At 42.5% G+C, this 19,086-nt stretch overlaps 1 protein-coding gene across 1 annotated transcript; it reads right to left on the bottom strand.

Moving 5' to 3' along the window:
- Positions 1-410: 410 nt before the first annotated feature.
- Positions 411-18,110, bottom strand: RAB18 (RAB18, member RAS oncogene family). The gene is made up of 7 exons (XM_084859117.1): positions 17,967-18,110; positions 13,601-13,656; positions 9,585-9,646; positions 7,079-7,151; positions 4,924-5,042; positions 4,774-4,840; positions 411-2,162 (listed from the first exon to the last, which is right to left on the bottom strand). The coding sequence occupies exons 1-7, from the start codon at positions 18,032-18,034 to the stop codon at positions 1,990-1,992; spliced, it is 618 nt and encodes a 205-aa protein (XP_084715243.1). The 5' UTR covers positions 18,035-18,110; the 3' UTR covers positions 411-1,989.
- Between the last annotated feature and the right edge of the window lie 976 nt (positions 18,111-19,086).

The raw sequence follows: 19,086 nt of genomic DNA, 5'->3' as shown, positions 1-19,086 counted from the left end.
ATAGCTTTGGCTCCATGTATGATGTGATGCCAAGCAAGAACAGAAAAAAGGCAGAGAGTACTAGTACACTGGCACAGAACTAAACTATTTTCAGTTGTTGCTTTTTAAAAAGCACATTTCTACAGGGGGCGGGGGCGGCGGCGGCGGGGGGCTTTAGTGGAAAGCTCATTTGTCCCACCCCTGTACTAGAGGAAGTAGAGTTATGCATGTTTCATCATTTCTACAGGTGATGGAGTCAAGCTTTTCTTAGCATAAAATTTAAGTTAGCTTGGTCCAAAACATGTGGGTATTTTTAAATATCCCCAGGCCTGAGTTTAACCCAAACAAAGCAAGTGGGCCAGAGAAACATCAGAGAACAAGACACCACACAAGACATAAGCACAGATCCTGTGATAAGAAAATGGCAGATGTTCCTGCTTCACAATCTTTATTTGAATGTTAAAAACACACTTCTCTGCGATAAAATTTGATCCTGTCCTATCTTCAGGGATGCATTCAAGAGATACATGGCCATCTTTCAACAGATCAATAACCTGTTTAGCAAGTGTGCTGTCAATTAAAATGGCAATATACATCTAAAAAAAATGTGTAGCATAAAGTGTGTGAACGTTTACAGTTATTTTACTTACAACATCTGGTTATAGAACAACTTTCAGAACTTTGATAAAGTTTCCTAACAAGTGTAAAAGTTGAAAGGAAATATTTTAAGTGAAGTGCATTCAAGTAGCAACAGCCAATATATTTGTGAAAGACCAATGATAGTATGCAGCACTGAAGTGTACAAAGAAGCAACATTATAAAGTTATTTCAGTTTATATATTTACAGGAAATTGCAGAGTAGCTCATACTGCTAAATAGATTAGTACCCTGTAGTATTTGAAGTAATTAGCATTGTCTATTACAGGACCAACAATGCAAGAATCCTTGAAGTGTTTCTTACAAAATTCACCTGTACACGAGGAAGATGTTAGAAAAAACTGAATACTGTGGAAAAAATTTATTAGTTTATACAAGTTATCTGAAACAAGCAAGCCACTGGCCATTTTGTTACAGCAAACCCCAGGAAAACAGCACTTTCCTTACACAGACACACACCCCAAAGACACAGTTTTAACGTTATTTAAGTTTCAGAACCAATAGCCACAAATAGAGCAGTCATCCAATTCAGGCCTCACAGTCGCAAAGATGGAACAGTTTTGAGTTACTGAAACCGAATTACATCACTAACATTTAGAAGCATTCATCAAAGTTTGGCAAAGTGATTCACAATGAGACCCCATGAAGCCCGTAACCCAAAAGAATTCTCCCAGAGGTCCACAGCACAATGGATCATAAAAGCCATGGTGCCAAAGTGCCGTTCCAAATCTCTCAGGGTTAAAACTCCAATTAGACAGATTAATCACCAAAGTGACCTTTTTAAAAGATTGCCCCACCCATCCCCACCCACACAGAAGAGGTGCTTCTAAAATTACAAGAGGGCAGAGTTTAACTGGGATGAGTTACAAGCTAGAAAAGGTGTTGCTTATAGCTAAAAAGGTGTTATATAGTCATGCTGTTAAATTGGTAAGAAAAAGCATTTGCCAATAAAATGTGCAGATGTTACATGTATCTGTTTGCATCATTGGAGTTTTGTATGTCTCGTGTAGTGTGAGTTAATAACCAGAGTCAGACAGAATGTAGTGAACATGTATTTGACATAGTTTCCCAGATAGTTCCATGATAAAGAGTATGAAATTTGAGTGCATTTGTTCCTGTAACAAGTTATCTTATGCTACATATAAAAAGAACCTGAAAGTTGCAAATTAGGCATGCTTACCATAACACTTCTCAACTGGAAAAGCTGCAGAACACATTTTCCTAGAAAAATGTTCACTGCCATGATACACAAATATGTGCAAACTGCAAGGTCCCTAAAATAGCCGATATGAGTTTATGTACAGGGGACATCACTATCCATTTAAATACGTAAAAGGACAAGTCTTCCAGAGTTTATAACACAGAACAGTAGCCACCACAGCCACCTCTATAGCCCTCTTCATCATTTGACAATTTGACACCTCTGTTTTGGTTCTCACTTTCCCACAGTCCAGGCGTCTGAATGATTTTCTCAACAAGTTCTTCAAAGGCACACTGTACACCATCACATGTTTTTGCACTTGCCTCTGCAGGGGGGCAGGGGGAGGAGATGGAGGAGAAGAACAGTTGAAATGTTAGTCAAGTCTCAGGGTACATTGCCCCAACTTCCTATCTCATGGAAGTTATGCTGCCTCCCAGGACTGCACCATTAGGCAGAGCGCGCTACTGTTCTCATATTGGCCCAGAGTCAACAGACTGACGCAGAACATGCCTTAGTGGGATTCAAAGACATTTTGGAAAAAACTTCTGTACAATACAAATGTTTTCCAAAATGTATTTGACTTATACCATGAATTGTCTAGGCCCTAAGGAGTAACCAAATTAAAGAAAACTTCCACTATGCTTCATAAAGCAGAACCTCTCAAATACAAAACTAAGGATTTTCATTTGTATTCCACACAGTTGGCTGGTTCGCACGACAAAACAGCTCACCGTGCCTGTCACACTGTGCTGGGTGCCCGTGGGTGCCATTTCTGCATGGCACCCATGGGTATCCAGCTTATTGCAGGCTGCCATATTGTGTGAACACACGGCAGCATGGGTTGTTGGGCCCTTGTCTTATTTGAGGGTTGCTGCCCACTCCAACAAACCATGCCACCCAGGTTAGCACGAGACGGCAACCTATGCTGACAAGGGTAATTTGGGAAATCTGTCCGGCACGCACAGGAGGGGAAATAAGCTACTGTGGCTTATTTCCCCCACCATGATCATGTGAAGCTTAGTGAGTTTTAAGTTGATTCCTTAGATCTATTCAAGCAAGCACTTCAATAGGTACATAAATAAAAACTCAAAACCATATCTCCTAGCGGAAGATACTCTATATTTTCTGGTTCAACAAGTTATGCAGAGCACTATATATGGACAGCAGTATTTCCATTATTCTAGCATAGAAGGCTAAAGCAACAATTATCAAAAGTTCTGCCTTCAGAGAATGGAATCATTTGCCATGGAACCCTACTGCATTGCAGAAGAAGATTTTGCTATATGCTCCAAGGTACACTCTCAGTTTATGCAGGGCATTAGGCAGGCCTTCCCTAATTCACTGTGACTTGTGACAGTCAAGAACATGACTGCTAAAAACATATTCTCTGGTGGCTACATATGGCAGGGGAAGATTAATGGAGGATAAACTGACAGACAAACTGCCTTGAAAGGTTCTACTACCCTTTCCATTGAGGAACCCCTGCTAGTTATGTACTGAACCATTTTTTAAACCGCCCTTCATCCTCAGAGATACCAGGTTGGTGTACAAGTATAATTATGATACAAAATATGATAAAAATTGTAAAACTATTTCATAATATGGCAGCAAATACAATAAAATGAACAAAATGAACCAATTGCCTAGGTAAATAAAAATATTTTGAGCTGGTGCAAAAGAATTGCAACGTTAGCGTCAGTCACACCTCCATAGAGAGATGCCCAAACTAAGGCAGCTGTCTCCCTTGTTGACACATAATGCACCTGAGGCCCTTGGGGAAGAACTTCTCTATACAATATTAGTACACTGTAGGTGCTACAACGCTTTGCAAAGAAACAAGGAAAGTTTCTGCCCCCAGAAGCTTAATCTATAATTCAACACAGGGAGGCAGTAGAGGAATAGTGGGAAGATGGAGACAGGGATAAAAGGGAAAGACTGTGCATTTGGTTGAATGCCTTAGAGTTGGTTTTAGGCTTGGAGTCAGTACAGGTTGAGGAAGCTCAGGTTTCCCAGGACAACAGTTTGAAGGCAACCAGTCTAGACAAAATGACCCCTGGGTTAGGACAAAAGCATGCAGATAAGTAGGAAGCCCAGAGGTGTGTGCGTGCGTAGCGAAGGGACATACGCATCACAGAAGCATATCACATGGTCAGTCCTTGAAAGGTTGAACACTTCTGTTCAGTCATCTTGCTGGGACTACCTTTGATTTCTGCAGTGATATGTAATAACCAAAGCTGAATGCTACATGAGGCTAGGCGAGGAAAGATCTACTGAATCATTGACCCCACTATAGTAAAACTTGCTGCTCTGAACAACATGTGTTACTAGATAGATACTACAAAGCTGTCTACAATGGCCATGGGGGTTCATTAATAAGACATGCAAAGTTTCAGATCCCCCTTTGTACCATGATTTAGAGTCAAAGCAACAATTTCGTATTTCATTTTTCATCCAAGTTCAACCTTCACCAGAATTATCCAACTGATTTTTGTCAAGCTGCAACCAATAAACATGATCTCATGCCTTCTGGGAGAGAAACTGAAGAAGAAAGGAGCAAGTCAGTGCCTAGAGGAGGCAATAGGAGAAATACATGTTCTGCCGTAAAGCACACCGGAACCCCAACAGTACATCCAGAACCTGGCACCTTCTTCTTTGAAACTGCATTCTCTTGGGGGGGGGGGGGGAGAGAGAAGCATGATTGCTTTTACCTCTGACCACAGGGCTCTGCATGAAATAGAAGGATCTTGATATCAGGCCACAGACATATCTCAACTTCATTTCAATCAAAGGGGCTGCTGCTGCTTCTCTGCCTCCACACATCTTTGTGCAACACCACAAGCTCAGCCATTACACCTAGATGTATCTAGATGTGTAAGAAATTGAGCTACATGACAGATCACTCCACCATACATTTACATCTCTTCTCAAGAACTTACCTATGAACAACATGGAATGTTTTCGGGCAAATTTGAGACCCTCATTTCTGTCAACCTCTCTGTTTTCCTATAACAAGATCAGAACAGTTAGTTGCTCACAAAAGACAGGTTTATAAGCCACAGAAAACTGGTACTTTTAGAGCAACATACCTTATCAATTTTGTTTCCAACTAACATTTTAACTATATCATTTCTTGTGCAGTATGTTTCCAATTCTGTTAGCCAGTTGTCTAGTTTAGCAAAAGTGTCTCTTCTTGTGACATCATAAACTGAAATTGAGATTAGCAATGATCAGTGATACATGCATTTTAGGACTGTGGACACATTAAGCCTTTCACTTCCAAATTTCTGCTGCAATATTCTTGCCTCTCCCTTCCCACCCCCTATGCGGCCATTTAGTTACAAGCAGGGGTGGGCAACTTCCTTTGGGTCGAGGGCCATGTTAGACACTGGGCAACCACATATCAAAGGGGGTGGGGCCAGAGCAAAAGGGGAAACTTCTGCATGTTTTCACAGAAGTAAACAGGGCTGAATCACTAAGCAGCTTGCAAATAGCATCCCAAATACCAAGCTCCTCTATGTCTACCCAGAAGCAAAAATAAGTAGAAGGTCCAATTATCACTTTCAGCCATCTTCAGGACCCTATAGTGCAGCCTTCCCCAACTTGGCACCTGTGGTGGACTACAACTTCCATTATCCCCTATGCTGGCTGCAGGATCCTGGGAGTTGCAGTCCAACACATCTGGAGGGTGTCAGGTTGGGAAGGCTGCTATAGTGCCTTTAACCCAAAAATTGATTTTTACTAGAAGAGTGGAGGCAACATACAAAGCTTAAACACTGCTATTCCAGTCTCACTGCTGCTGTTTTACAGCATGCAACAGCAGTGACCCTTCCCAGCTGAACTCTGGCAGCTAGCGGGGTGGGGGGGTGGAGAGACAGAAGGAGCAGCTGGAAAATGCCAGTTTTGGTTGGGTGAGGGGGAGGCACTGGAGAGGAAGTAAAGCAGCAGCTGTGATTTTGGCAGCAGTAACAGCCATAGTTTTGCTCAGGAAGGAGGGGAGTAAACACCACTGTGGCATTTTTGGTGGCAATTCACAAGCATGGGGACACATGGGGAGACGACACAAAAGGCCACCAAGGGCCATATGCAGCCCACATGTTGTCCTAACCTGAGTTATAGCAATTACGTTTAGGAAATAGATAGCCATCAGTCAAAGCCATGGTACCACTCATACTAAGTAAAGTTAACATATTGCACTGTGGTGCTTCATTCATTCAATACTAGAGCACCAAAACTCTTCTACAATTAGTTATGTTAACAGAGTCAAAAAGTCCAACTTGCAAATGTGAGATTCCTCTAAACTGATAGGTGCTGACTGAGCAAAGCTAAATAGCTGTTGACAAGACATCTGCATAATCTCATAACATGGAGCCATGCCCAGGTATTGTCTTCAGACAAGGAAGTCTGACAGGATAGCTTAGGACTGCAAACCAGACAGTATTGCCTTGCTGAGATTCCAACTCAACTGCACTACTAGATTTACAAAGGCTTCAGTACCTGTAACTTTGAAGTACATAAACTTTAGAAGGTCAGGCAGACAACTAAGGGGGAGACTGAGGGACCTATTAAAATGCCTGTTATACCAAATTGGATATGGATTGTCAAGCAAGCACATCTCAAGGATTACCTGAAGGAATATTCCTAGATTCCCTATGAAATAGTTAACTCCAAACATGTTTGTGGGTGGTTGCAATCCCCCCCACCATATTAGGCAAAGAAACTGCCTGCAGCTTCACATTAAGTAGTTAACCATCAGGCACGGATGGGGTTGCTTAACCCTTTCCTTCCTAACTGTTGGCCTGCTCAAAATCCCCTCTCTCCATTTGAACATCCTCTTTTCTCCAAAGAGAAGAGACACAAGAACCTGCATCTTTTGTCTCTTAGGGAGGAAAGCAGATGGGGAAAGAATTCTGAGTAGGCCACAGGATGGAAAGCAATACCACCCACCCTCAATCTGAAATCACCTGCAGCTGCTTTACCTATTAACAGCAGTGGGGAAGAGAGAAGAATCATGACCTACACATAACATGTAGTTTCACCCTCTGGCAATTTCCAAGGTACTGGTTTCTAACTGCTTACCCCAATTTGTCAAAGCATTCCTTAAAATGGAGTTATTGCAGTCAGCCTTATGACAGATACTGAGATCAAGCATTTCATCATTAAAGCGAGCCAAGCAAGTTCAAAACTTTGTTTCGATAAAAACTAGAACTTCTTCAGACAAGCAGTAACCAGCTGCATGCTTACCTAATATAACACCCTGAGCTCCTCTGTAATAGCTGGGTGTTAGCGTCCTGAACCGTTCCTGACCTGCAGTGTCCTAGAGAATTCAGAAAGTGTTAAGTGTCTGTACTTAAGTGTCTGTGGCATAGTTAAACATTTTCCTGTCTCATCCCTCACTGAGTGAGGTCACCCCTCAGAACAGGCAGTACATGTCCTAACATTAAGTATTTTCTGTCTTGCAACAGCTTCCTGATTTGAGCCTTTGTATTAAACTCCTTCAAGCCAAGGCCAGGTACCATATACAGAGTTCATTAGTTCTTTCCTGTAGAGAACTACAGTGCATACAGAAATTTTCTCTATGAGATGGCAACAGAGACAGGATGCTACCCATTACAAACAAATATGCAAGCAGTGATGTGGGACGGAAAATTTTCTAGACCTTAACTTTCTGCAGAAAATTTTCTGTTTCATAAGTTCATTAATAATAAGGAATGGATGCCAACTGTAAGTACAGTATTAGGAAACCATGCATTTTCAAAGTTGTAATGTTTTTCAGATGATTATCACTAGCACACATGTGAGAAAACACATCTCAGTGTGAAATGCAACTAATAAGTAGTAACAGCAAACCAAAAGTGCTCCAGTAACCTTAGTGGAAGAGAGTTGAACTCTGTGGAAATAGATGAGCGGTTGGCAGCATACCATGCACTGTTCTTTGGACTGCTAAAATTAATGTGTCAACAGTTTTCAGTATCTTTGTTTTTCTTCTTACGTGTAAACAGTGTAAGGGAAGTATATGGAACTGTCTTTAAAGTTTTACAAATATTCCAGTAATAATTTCTACATAACCTAAAACTTAAATCACATTAAGTGTGCTTTAATTTCCCCCTCAAATGTTTCAGGTCAAATACTTATGGTGTATTGGGCCAAAAAAATTAAAGTGATGTACTTTTTTAGCTTTGTTGACTAAATACAAGTAACAGAAATGCTAAATTTGATTACTCCCCAAAATGTTTCTGGTGCAAACTGAAAATTTTCCTATACAAATTAGCCTAATTTGCACAGGAAAAGTGTTCCAGTTCAAAATGTTCTGGACCCCCCCCCCCCCCCAATCACTGTATGCAAGAAAATGTGTTCTTCCTCTACCTAGGTTTGGCTCTGTATAGTTCAACCAGTTTGTTCCTGTGGTAAGGTAAAAGTGCAGAAGAATTCTTTCTTAATTCTAAAGGGAGATGGCTGGCTGAGGGATGCTGGGAGTTGTACGACATTTTCCTGTCTAAACATACATGGGATTGCACCCCAACTATTCAACGTCTGTGACAAAAACCTATAGTTCTCTGGCTTAGTACATTTTGGAAGGTCCCAGCTTAACAATTTCCCATTCTTTTCTTCCTTCTAAAGGTAAAGGTGTCCCCAACCAGTCGTGTCCAACTCTAGGGTGCGGTGCTCATCCCCGTTTCTAAGCCGAAGAGCCAGCGCTGTCCGAAGACGCTTCCGTGGTCATGTGGCCGGCATGACTGAACACCAAGGTGCACGGAACACTGTTACCTTTCCCGCCGAGGCAGTACCTATGTATCTACTTGCAAATTCTTGCTTTCGAACTGCTAGGTTGGCAGAAGCTGGGACTGAAGACGGGACCTCACTCCGTCACGCAGCGCTCGGGTCTCGAACTGCTGTCCTGCCGACCTTCCAGTCTGCAGTTCAGCGTCTTAACCACTAAGCCACCACGGCCCTTCTTTAACTTTAAAATCCAGCTGAGGAAATCAACCCCTAAATAATTTAACACTTCCCCCTGCACACACTTTGTTGTTGTTTATTCGGTCAGTCGCTTCCGACTCTCCGTGACTGCATGGACCAGCCCACGCCAGAACTTCCTGTCGGCCATCGCCACCCCCCTCTCCCCCAAGGTCAAGTCTGTCACCTCAAGCACACACTTGATACTGTGTTTAATACCATGCAAGACCTATTCAAGCAACTCCAAGTCACATCAGTAGGTTTTCATTAGGGGAAAAACATGAATACCAGGCAATCCTAAAGACTTTTCAATACATGTTAACTATGAGCTATTTAGAAATATCTTTCTATTACAGGCTTAGAACACAGTGCTACAGTGAGACTTTATCATCTTCCCAGTATATAAATATTCCTCCCCCACCATCCCACCACTCTCTATCCCAGACAGGGGTGAAAGCAAAGAGCAAAGTCGATTAAGAATCTTAAAGTATGACATTTTGAATTATCCACATCACTTAATGCAATTGTGTTTTAAAGTTTTGGTCAAATTGGGAAGTGGGAAGATGGCAAAAGTTTTAAACACCTACATTTTCAGCGAAGCCTCAACAGGAGCAATAGAAACTCCAGCCATACTTACTCTTCTACAGCCTACTGAAATCTCACTTACCCGACGCAAAAATATATTGTCACTTGCCAGTACAGCCTTATATTGAAAAAACCCTCCAAATGCCAACACAAATTTCAGCATCACCCAACAATATTGAAAGGAGTCACATGTTTTGTTATTTGGACTTACCCAGATGGCTAGCTTAGCCTTATTTCCGTCAACTGAGATTGTTTTCACTTTGAAGTCAACACCTAAAAGACAAAGAGCATTTAGGGCTCCCTTAGACACATTAAATTTAGAACAACAGAGCACAACCTAGCCAAGTGAAAGACTGAGGGCTTGTTATAATTCCGAAAACATGCTCTTTCTGGAGCACTTCACTTATTTCTTCTCCCTTTCACTGGCACAAGAATTTGGAAGCGACAAATATTCAGTCCTTTCACAGCATTTTATGCATTTAGATGAGCTACAGGATTGTTGAATATGGAAAGATGTCAGTGGAAAAAGATATTTAACTGTTGGCTGTGCCATTAAATTTAGCTTAAGAATACACTGACACAAGAAAAATTCAATGTTGAAAGCAAGCTCTTGCAAGGAGATCCAGAACCAAGGAGCCTAATGCACACAGGATTATAATTTCTACAGACTTCAATTCCAGAAAGGACACCTGAATGGTGCATGTACTTTGTCACATGGAAGTCATAGGTTGGGAAATGAACAGATGCACATTTGTCAGCTATGATAAAATGCCTGCAGGATTCATGCAGCTTCCAAAACATACATGACCTTTGTGTAGCAAATGAATTTTGTGAGAAGCTAGCTGCCTGAAGAATGAACCTATGACAGTCTCTATAATAAGTTTCCCATCTCTGCACTGCCTTGCTAGCAGAAGTCATTTACAAAACAGAGGTGGCAGAAATCTGACAAATGGACCCCCGTTCGTTTTGCTGTCTCCGTGACAGTAGATAGATGAAGGGGCTAAGAGCCACATGCATGCAGAGAAACAAAGTTGTGGCTGTGCTGCTGCCCCCCATAGTACTCAGCTAAGGGAAACAGGGTAGCCAGCTCCAGGTGGTATCTGCCTCACAATCAAATAAGGACATGCATTCAAAACCGAATGAGAAAGTCAACAGGAAAGAGGTCATGCGTCCTCGCAACTACTTAAGTATGAATCTACTTAGAAAACCTTTCTTCACACAGAGAATTGCTGCTATAGAACCAGTTCATAGGGTGTAAGGGAGTCTCCATACAGAAAAATGTAAGGTCTTCTCTACACCACCTTATTTTGTATGCAACCTGATTGAATGTGGACCTGCTATTCCTTCTCACCAAAACCTGTTACGTGGTAGCTGTCAACCCATTCCGCTGAGTGATTGCAATGGTACTGCCTCAGTGTCATCTTTTCCTCTTAAGGGCCCTCCCTCTTAGATCCATAGTATTGAAAGTTTACATGTGTGGCACTGCTTCCTCTTTTGATCTATTAGACCTTGACACAGCTGAATCACACAAGCCCCACAATTCAAAGCTATTAACATCTTCTCCCAAACAAACCAATGTGACAAATATAGCCATGGCATTTGCACTGTTGTAGCAACATATGAATATAACGCACGTGAACACAGAAACAGACATTGCTTCTGGAGGAATATCCACTTTAAAAATGCTAAAAATGTAGATGACAGTATTGATTCTGGAAAGAAGGAAGGAAGGTAAAGAGTTTAACTCCTCCTGACCAGAACCTTTTTAAAACCGCTAATTCCAAGCATGGAGTAGTGACTACATAAAAACTTCTCCTATTTTAGCTGCTATGGAACACCTTGCATATAAACTGTCTCTTTAAGATGACAATATTGCATGTGTCAAATTAATCTCATTTCAATGTGTTTCCCATTATCAGAGTAACACAGTGCACTTAGTAGTGTGAAATTGACCCCATTTATTTCTCATAGGGTCAGATTTCTCCTCATTTTGTAGTCATTAAGGCTACAATTCTATGCACATTTACTTCAGAGAAAGCTTGACTGAATTTGGAGAGATTTACTTCCAAGTAAACACACATAGGATTGGAATGTAAAAGGATGATATGCTTTGTAAACTTTTCTAAGAATGAGGGACACAACTTGCATTTATTCACTACGTTCAATTGTTCAAAGGATGAGTTGAGTCCAGAGTTTCAATAGTTCTTCCAGAAAATTAGGTAGTGCCTTGAAACTGTGAGAGCTGGACTATAAGGAAGGCTGAACGCCGAAGAATTGATGCTTTCGAACTGTGGTGCTGGAGAAGACTCTTACGAGTCCCCTGGACTGCAAGGAGGTCAAATCAGTCCATCCTAAAGGAAATCAACCCTGACTGCTCTTTGGAAGGACAGATAATGAAGCTGAAGCTCCAATATTTTGGCCACCTAATGCGAAGAGAAAACTCCCTGGAAAAGACCCTGATGCTGGGAAAGATTGAAGGCAAAAGGAGAAGGGGACGGCAGAGGATGAGATGGCTAGATAGCATCACGGATGCAATGAATATGAACTTGAGCACGCTCCGGGAGAGAGCGCAGGACAGGAAGGCCTGGCGTGCTATGGTCCATGGGGTCACGAAGAGTCGGACACGACTGAACGACTGAACAACAACAACAAGGAACACACAGTCATGGATCCATTCACAATGTGAACAGGGTGCAACACTCCAAAACCTCTTCATGAGAGTTTAAGATATCAGCCCTTATTCATTTAGTTCTTATTCCAATGGGCTGTTGTAAGGATGTATGAGGTGGGCTTCTTAAGTGTTTTGCTTATTGAGTGCTGTATTAACAACTTATTACCCCACAAGCATAAAAAGGTAAACATCAGATATTAAAGCCCACTAGCAAACAGACCTACTTTCATGTGAATACATAACCGTAATACCACAAAACTTTTACACACAATTATACTAGTATACCAGCACATTAAACCATTTTCAGAAAAATGCAGGCAGTACCTCTATAGGCTAAAAGCAAAGGGCAAAAGCTAATACTGCCTTTGCTAATACTCATATTAAGACCTTACGCTTAAGGGTCAAGCTGCTGATAAAGCCAGTGCTATTTACTATTTGTGTGCCTTCCAACTAAGCAGAGTTCTCCATTGGTACATATTTCACAAAGTTCCTACCACTGTTCAGCTATGCCAGGTTTGTATCAAACAGCTAGATATTTTGCATGGTTTGAATTCTCATGCACACACAGTTTATTTCTAACAGTTCAAGGTGTGTAGCTGATACAAATAACCTGACATATATGAAATGTTTTGCCCTCTTCAGAAGCAAGGAAGCTAAAAACCAACATATAACATTATGGATTAAATCCAGGCATTAGTCTTAAGTCATGATAAACTTCCCATTGATTTCAAAGGGTCTAGAAGTATGACTACATCTGGATCTAACCTTATGAGTAGATATTAGCAAGTTAAAAATTGCTAAAAGTTATTTTATTTGTATATGTAAAACTTCGCTTATTGACAAATTGAGATATAGCTGCAACACTAACAAATAGGTGAAAAATCTATACTGACTGGGTTCACACATCACAATAGCCCGTATTGTTGTTGAAATGTGGGTTATTGTGTTGTCTAAACCCAGTCGTGGTAACAAACCATAGTTGGTTAACCACAAACAACCTATGAAGAGAACCCATGATTTGTTGTTGGGTTGTGAACTATGTGAACAAACCCTGGTTTGTTATCGCAGCTGGGTTCAGACAACACAACACCCTATGTTTCAACAACAATCCACAGTTCAACAACAACCCACACTCAACCTTGAGTGTGGGTTATTGTGCTGTGTGAACCCAGTCAGAGTCAGCTTTCTTATGTTTCCTTTTGTAGCACTTGGATTCTACACTTCCCATTTTAGTATACATTTTACCTCATGTCATCTGATTTTCATGCCAGTATTGCAACTTTACTTGGGCCAGGATAAACTTTCTCCATTGCGTGACTTCATTTTTATTGACAGGTAGGGTAAAATGAGTACCCAGCTTGCTGGGGCAAAGATAGTCATGACTGGGGAAGGCAATGGCAAACCACCCCGCTATAGTCTGCCATGAAAACGCCGGCGAAAGCGGTGTCCCTCTAGGAGTCAGCAATAACTCGGTGCTCGCACAGGGTAACGTCAGACCAGCATCCCTACTAGATATTCTATATTTGATCAAAATAGTACAGGCAACACAAACTTACCAATTGTAGCTGCTAGTTCTGGATCAAACGTATCATCTGTAAAGCGTAACAGAAGGCTGTACAAAGGGGAGGGGGGGAAAATGAACATTTCATGAGTTATTTCAGAAATGTAGCTATCTTACCAGAGACCTTTGTTACAGATTTCAAATTTGCCAAGATATATGGTTATAACATGGAACTTAATCTCTTCTCTACCAGACATTATTTTAGGACAATGTAATCCTCCTCCAGAAAAGGAGTTGCTCATCTTACAGCATGGACTAAACCTTCGGCACACAAGAACTTGCCGTTTCCTTGAGTATTGACCAAGTACTGACCAAGACAGTATCAGAGAATTCATTTTTTAGAACTTATGCACTTAGTTATCAAGTTTATATGTAATGTGGTCCATATCAAGGGATGTTTTCCAAGAGCAGGACTATGTAAGAATTTGCAGGCAAGATTATGGACCAGAAGTTCAGAAGAGTTTTGTAAACTTCAGGATTAAGTAGACAGTCTCCTAACTCACTAGTCTAAAAAAACACCCCAGAATGATTAAACTAAACAACGACAAAGAAACACATTAGGTTTGCACTAATGGTTGCGGCATGTGCCAGTGGCCATTTTGAATATTCTAGCCACAATCATGACTTGTTGTCGTCCAAACCCAGAGACCATGGGTCATGCGCAGGTTAAACAACCCTCACATAACCCACTCCCCAGATTTGGACAACATGACTAACTGCGCTCACAGCTTCTTTATGCAAGATGGTGCCTGTGGGCACCGCGACTCATCGTGGCTTAAATAAACCACGACAAGCCACGGCAATTGTGAAACCTTGTCACTGAGACAGAGGTACACAAGTAGAAAAGTAAACCTATATTACTGAACTAGACAGAGACTAAATATTCAAATTGCTACCCACACTTAAATTTATAATGCGAAAGCAAATTCATTTTAGTACTATTATTGCTTACCATCCTTCTTTACATAATGTATACTCCTTTATAAATAGCCAGATCAGTCCAATTTAGCTCACCTTTAGATTGTGATCCTGAAGCTAGTTACTGTTTTAAAAACTCACTGAAATAAATTAAAGGATGCATAACAGGTGCAACAAAAACTGATTGAATTGCAAGTTTTCTGACAGGCACTTGCCACACAGACATCCCACTTTTGAACAAATCTGTGTATCTCAGGCCATGAAACTAAGCAAGCTGACATGTGAATGAGCATCCTCAATAATGGAATCAGTGCATGGATCCTGTAATTTAAACTTTTGTCTTTAGCTCTGACACACTCGACCCATTTATTGAATTTCTGATACACACCGCTGAATTCTAGCTGGGTGGCAACCATTCTAAAAATATAAATTACATAATGCACAGAGCTGAAACAATGTTAAAAGATATCAACACCGTGTTTATAAGTATCCTTGGGAGCTGTGAATGTGCTGTGTGATGAAGTGACTTCTGGGAAGTCCCTGTTTGAAATCTGAACTACAAACCTATTAGGTGATCTTAAGCAAATCACTATACACTCAACCTCCCAGTACTGCAGATAGGTGGCTAATACTGGCCAACTAATAATAACAACAACTTCATAGGACTGCTGTAGGCATTACTGAAGTAATACATGTAAGGCACTTTAAACATCTTCATACACTATACGAATGGCAAGTTAAGTTGGGGTAGGCAACCTGGGGCAGGCAAACAACCTGAGAGTTGTTTTGGACTACAACTCTCATAACCCCTGAACCACTGGCTATGCTGGACTAATGGGAGTTGTAGTGCCAAAGATATGGAAGGCACCAGGTGGCCTATCACTGGATCCACAGGAAACCTGATTAAACACAAAACTTACACTGCTGCTGGAAAATGTCCAGGCTCCAACAGCAGCAAAATTCAGGAGGCATTAATCTGAAAGCTACTGGCCTTTCTAAACAACTAGTTGAGCCAGTAAAAGGTATTGCTCAACTTGTTCAAGCTCTCTCACCAAGAACACCTCAAGAGTGTTTGCATGCATACACACACAGGCGTGCAAGACCAGATTGTTTACATAAAATGCATCACGCTTGCCTCTCCCCTTTCCTCCCACCTGATCAGTCTCACATCCTGAGTCCTACTAGAAACGAAAGATTTCAGAAAGTATCTATGAAGTTAACATAGCCTCAGCTTGCTTTCCAAACAACCGGAATTACTCCAGTGGCTTGATAGCTAGTCTGGAGCCTAAGAACAAATAGGTTGTGTGTGTGGTTTTTTCTCTGTTTTATTCTTTTGTAAACCGCTCCAGAATTTGTTTCAAATGAGAAGCGGTATATAAATATTGCTAACACATAAATAAATAACGTAACAGGTATACAGCCAGCTGTAAAAAATGTGAGGTTTTCTAAGGTCCTATACTTGGAGATGACCTAATCCCAAAAAAATTATCTAGTCATCATGCCTGCCAGCACTGAAGTGCTTGCAACATCTTACAGATCCATATACTAAGAGGCAGGGCAGTGGAAGGGAGGAGTACAAGTGTGTAGATACATATGTTTTGTCATACTACAAGTCTGCTAACCTTTTCCTCCTCTCCAATTTTGTACATCCGGATTAGCAGATTTAGGGTGCAATCCTATGCATGTTTAGAGACAGAAAAGGCCTACTACTCCCAGCGTGCCTCAGCCAGCCATGATGGCTGGGGCATGCTGGGAGTGGTAGGCCTTCTCTAAATATGCATAGGATTGTGCCCTTAGTTATTAAAAATACTCAACTAGCATATACAAGCACACTTGGCCAGTGTTGTACAAAACATTACTCTGTGTCTTTCCACAAGACAAGAGTCCAAAACATGACGACAGGCAAGCAAGCATCTGACATTTATGCAGACTAGTCACATGGGAAATAAATAGCTCAGATGAATGAGTCAGATAAACTAGTTGTAAAAGTGCTCTTTCAAATCATGAATAAGTCATTAAATCATAGGATTGCTCCCCACTGCACACCTTTACTATATATTTTACTTAGCATCCTAGAGTGTATCCAGATAGTGTATGTATGTATTTCTTTCATTTCTATAGCGCCCAAGAAACCGGTTCAGTTTACAACCTATACTAGAAAGGTTAGGCCACATTATGTCATTCCTCTAAGGAAATTACTCCACCACCAAATTTCTTCATTGATATCAAGGGGATTATGTGGCATCTAGTTAGTAATTTATGAGGCACCCTGTGGACAAGGCAAAGGTTACTATGAGTAAGAAATGACAAGGAGCCCACGTATGAACAATTTCCAGAGGGCAGCTCCCTTAAATCTATTGTAGCAGAAACAAAGAGCCTTGTGGCACCTTAAAGACTAACAAGTTTATTTTGGCATTTCTGCATTTAATTCCCTTCTGACCTCACTGTTTACAATTCTCCCACTAACCCATCATATGTACCATATAATCTCAGAAACTCTCGGTTACACTCCGTACATCTCATGAAGTGAGCTATAGTCTGTGAAAGCTTATGCCAAAATAAATGTGTTTGTCTTTAAGGTGCCACAAGATTCCTTGTTGTTTTCACACAGGAACAGAAGATAAGCAAGACAGAAGAGGCCCTTTGGAGCAGGGAGTAAGGAGAGTCATTTACTTCTGACAGCAAACTCAAGGCTGAAAAATTACTAGGGAGGGGGCTAAAAAAATGAGAAAGCAAACAAGAGTACTAGACCTGGATCAGAGAAACCAGGATCCAAGAATCACTCCTACCATAAGGTGAGCATGTAGCCCTTGGCACATCGCTCCAGCTCCCCACCTATAAAGGCAAGTCTAAGAGTGACCCACATTCCTCAGATGTTACAAGAACATTAGAGGAAGGAGCAAAAGTTGCTTTTTTTTTTTTTTTGGTCAAGCCCAGAACCAGAGGCAATTAATTCGAAGCAAGGCTCAGCCCCCATTACCAAACCCAAGCCACGCAACGACAAAAGACGCAGTGCCTCTGAGCATGTGCAAAGGGTGCCACTCCCTCCTTGCTAAACAATAGGAACCAGCAGCCTCAAAACCCGCCCGCCGGGAAGAGGAGGATTCGGGGATAGATTTATAAGTTGGGGGGCGTGCCTCTCTCCCCTCTTCCAGAATTAAGGTCCCGATCCGGCGCACACTCGGGCGAGAGTAACCCCACTGGGGTCGGTGGAACTTACTCCCGAGTAAAGATGGGCAGGATGACGCTGCAAGTTCCTGGGCGGGAGGGCTGTCCACCCGCCGCCACCCCCCGCTCCGCGAGGGAGGCGGGGGAGCGAGGCCGCCTCCAGGCCGAGGGGGGCTGCCGGACGAGGCCTAACCGGGGTGGGGCGAGAGAGGCCGGGAGATAAAACGGGGGCCGGAGCGGCCATGACATGCCCAGGCCACGGAGGGGGGCCCTACCTGGACTTGCCGACGCCGCTCTCGCCAATGATGAGGATCTTCAGCGTGGTCAAAATATCCTCGTCCATCCCGACAACCAAGAGGCCTCGACCGACCCAACACAGGCGGCTGCTCAGTCCCTACGCAGGCTGCCACGTCTTCTGCGCATGCGCCTCCTCCGGCCGCTTTGCGCCTTCCCAGGCGTCCCTTGTGCGCATGCGCCCAGAAGGCCTTCCGCATCCTGATCTTAACCCCGCCCCTTCTCAGGTGTTTTGTCGCGAGCCGGTCGGTTGCCGGCACTGGCGCAGGCGCACAGCGGGCTCTTCTGGGTCCCGCCTCCCACCGCTGCGTGCGAGCGAGCGAGCGAGGGAATGTGAGCGTGAGCCGGCAAAGCTGCGTACGCAAGGTGGCCGTTGCGCACAAGGTCCGTTAGAACTTCCCGGGGTGGCCTGCTGAGTGCGCGTGTTTCGAACATGGTGCTGCACGTTGTCATGAGTCGTGGAGCACCGAAGGCAGCAGCTAAAAGCAGCGATGTATAATACAAACTAATAATAATATATAATAATAATAATATATTATTATATATATATTATATAATAATATATAATAATAAAATAATAAGGCCGCAGTGGCTTAGTGGTTAAGACGCTGAACTGCAGACCGGAAGGTCGGCAGGACAGCAGTTCGAGACCCGAGTGCTGTGTGATGGAGTGAGCTCCCGTCTTCAGGCCCAGCTTCTGCCAACCTAGCAGTTCGAAAGCAAGAAATTGCAAGTAGATAAATAGGTACCGCCTCGGCGGGAAAGGTAACAGCGTTCCGTGCACCTCGGTGTTCAGTCACGCCGGCCACATGACCACGGAAGCGTCTTCGGACAGCGCTGGCTCTTCGGCTTAGAAACGGGGATGAGCACCGCACCCTAGAGTCGGACATGACTGGTTGGAGACACCTTTACCTTTTTTATAATACAAACACATGGCCTGGAAAACAAACATGTTGTTCGGGTTTTTAAAGCACTTTCTCTAGTTGACTTTGCTCGTGTTCGGGGGCTGGTAGGTTGGTATGTTTTGAATGCTTAGACCAGGGTGGGTGGACCTCAGCTGTGCGGGATCTATTTTTTTGCTGGAACGTCTAGATCAACCGT

This window comes from Heloderma suspectum, chromosome 5 (assembly GCF_057233095.1).
Source record: "Heloderma suspectum isolate Gila_16-S chromosome 5, 16-S_ref, whole genome shotgun sequence".
Classification (NCBI taxonomy): Eukaryota; Metazoa; Chordata; class Lepidosauria; order Squamata; family Helodermatidae; genus Heloderma; species Heloderma suspectum.
Note: the sequence above shows the minus strand (reverse complement) of the source record. Positions and strands in the feature narration are given on the sequence as shown.

What these genes read in the sequence shown, in the direction of transcription:
- RAB18 (XM_084859117.1), bottom strand. Translation starts at nt 18,034, where the DNA reads ATGGACGAGGATATTTTGACCACGCTGAAGATCCTCATCATTGGCGAG. An exon ending in AGGCTAAGCTAGCCATCTGG is followed by an intron (nt 7,152 to 9,584) that starts GTAAGTCCAAAT and finishes TGAATTCTCTAG; the next exon opens with GACACTGCAGGTCAGGAACG. An exon ending in TTGGAAACAAAATTGATAAG is followed by an intron (nt 4,841 to 4,923) that starts GTATGTTGCTCT and finishes ATCTTGTTATAG; the next exon opens with GAAAACAGAGAGGTTGACAG.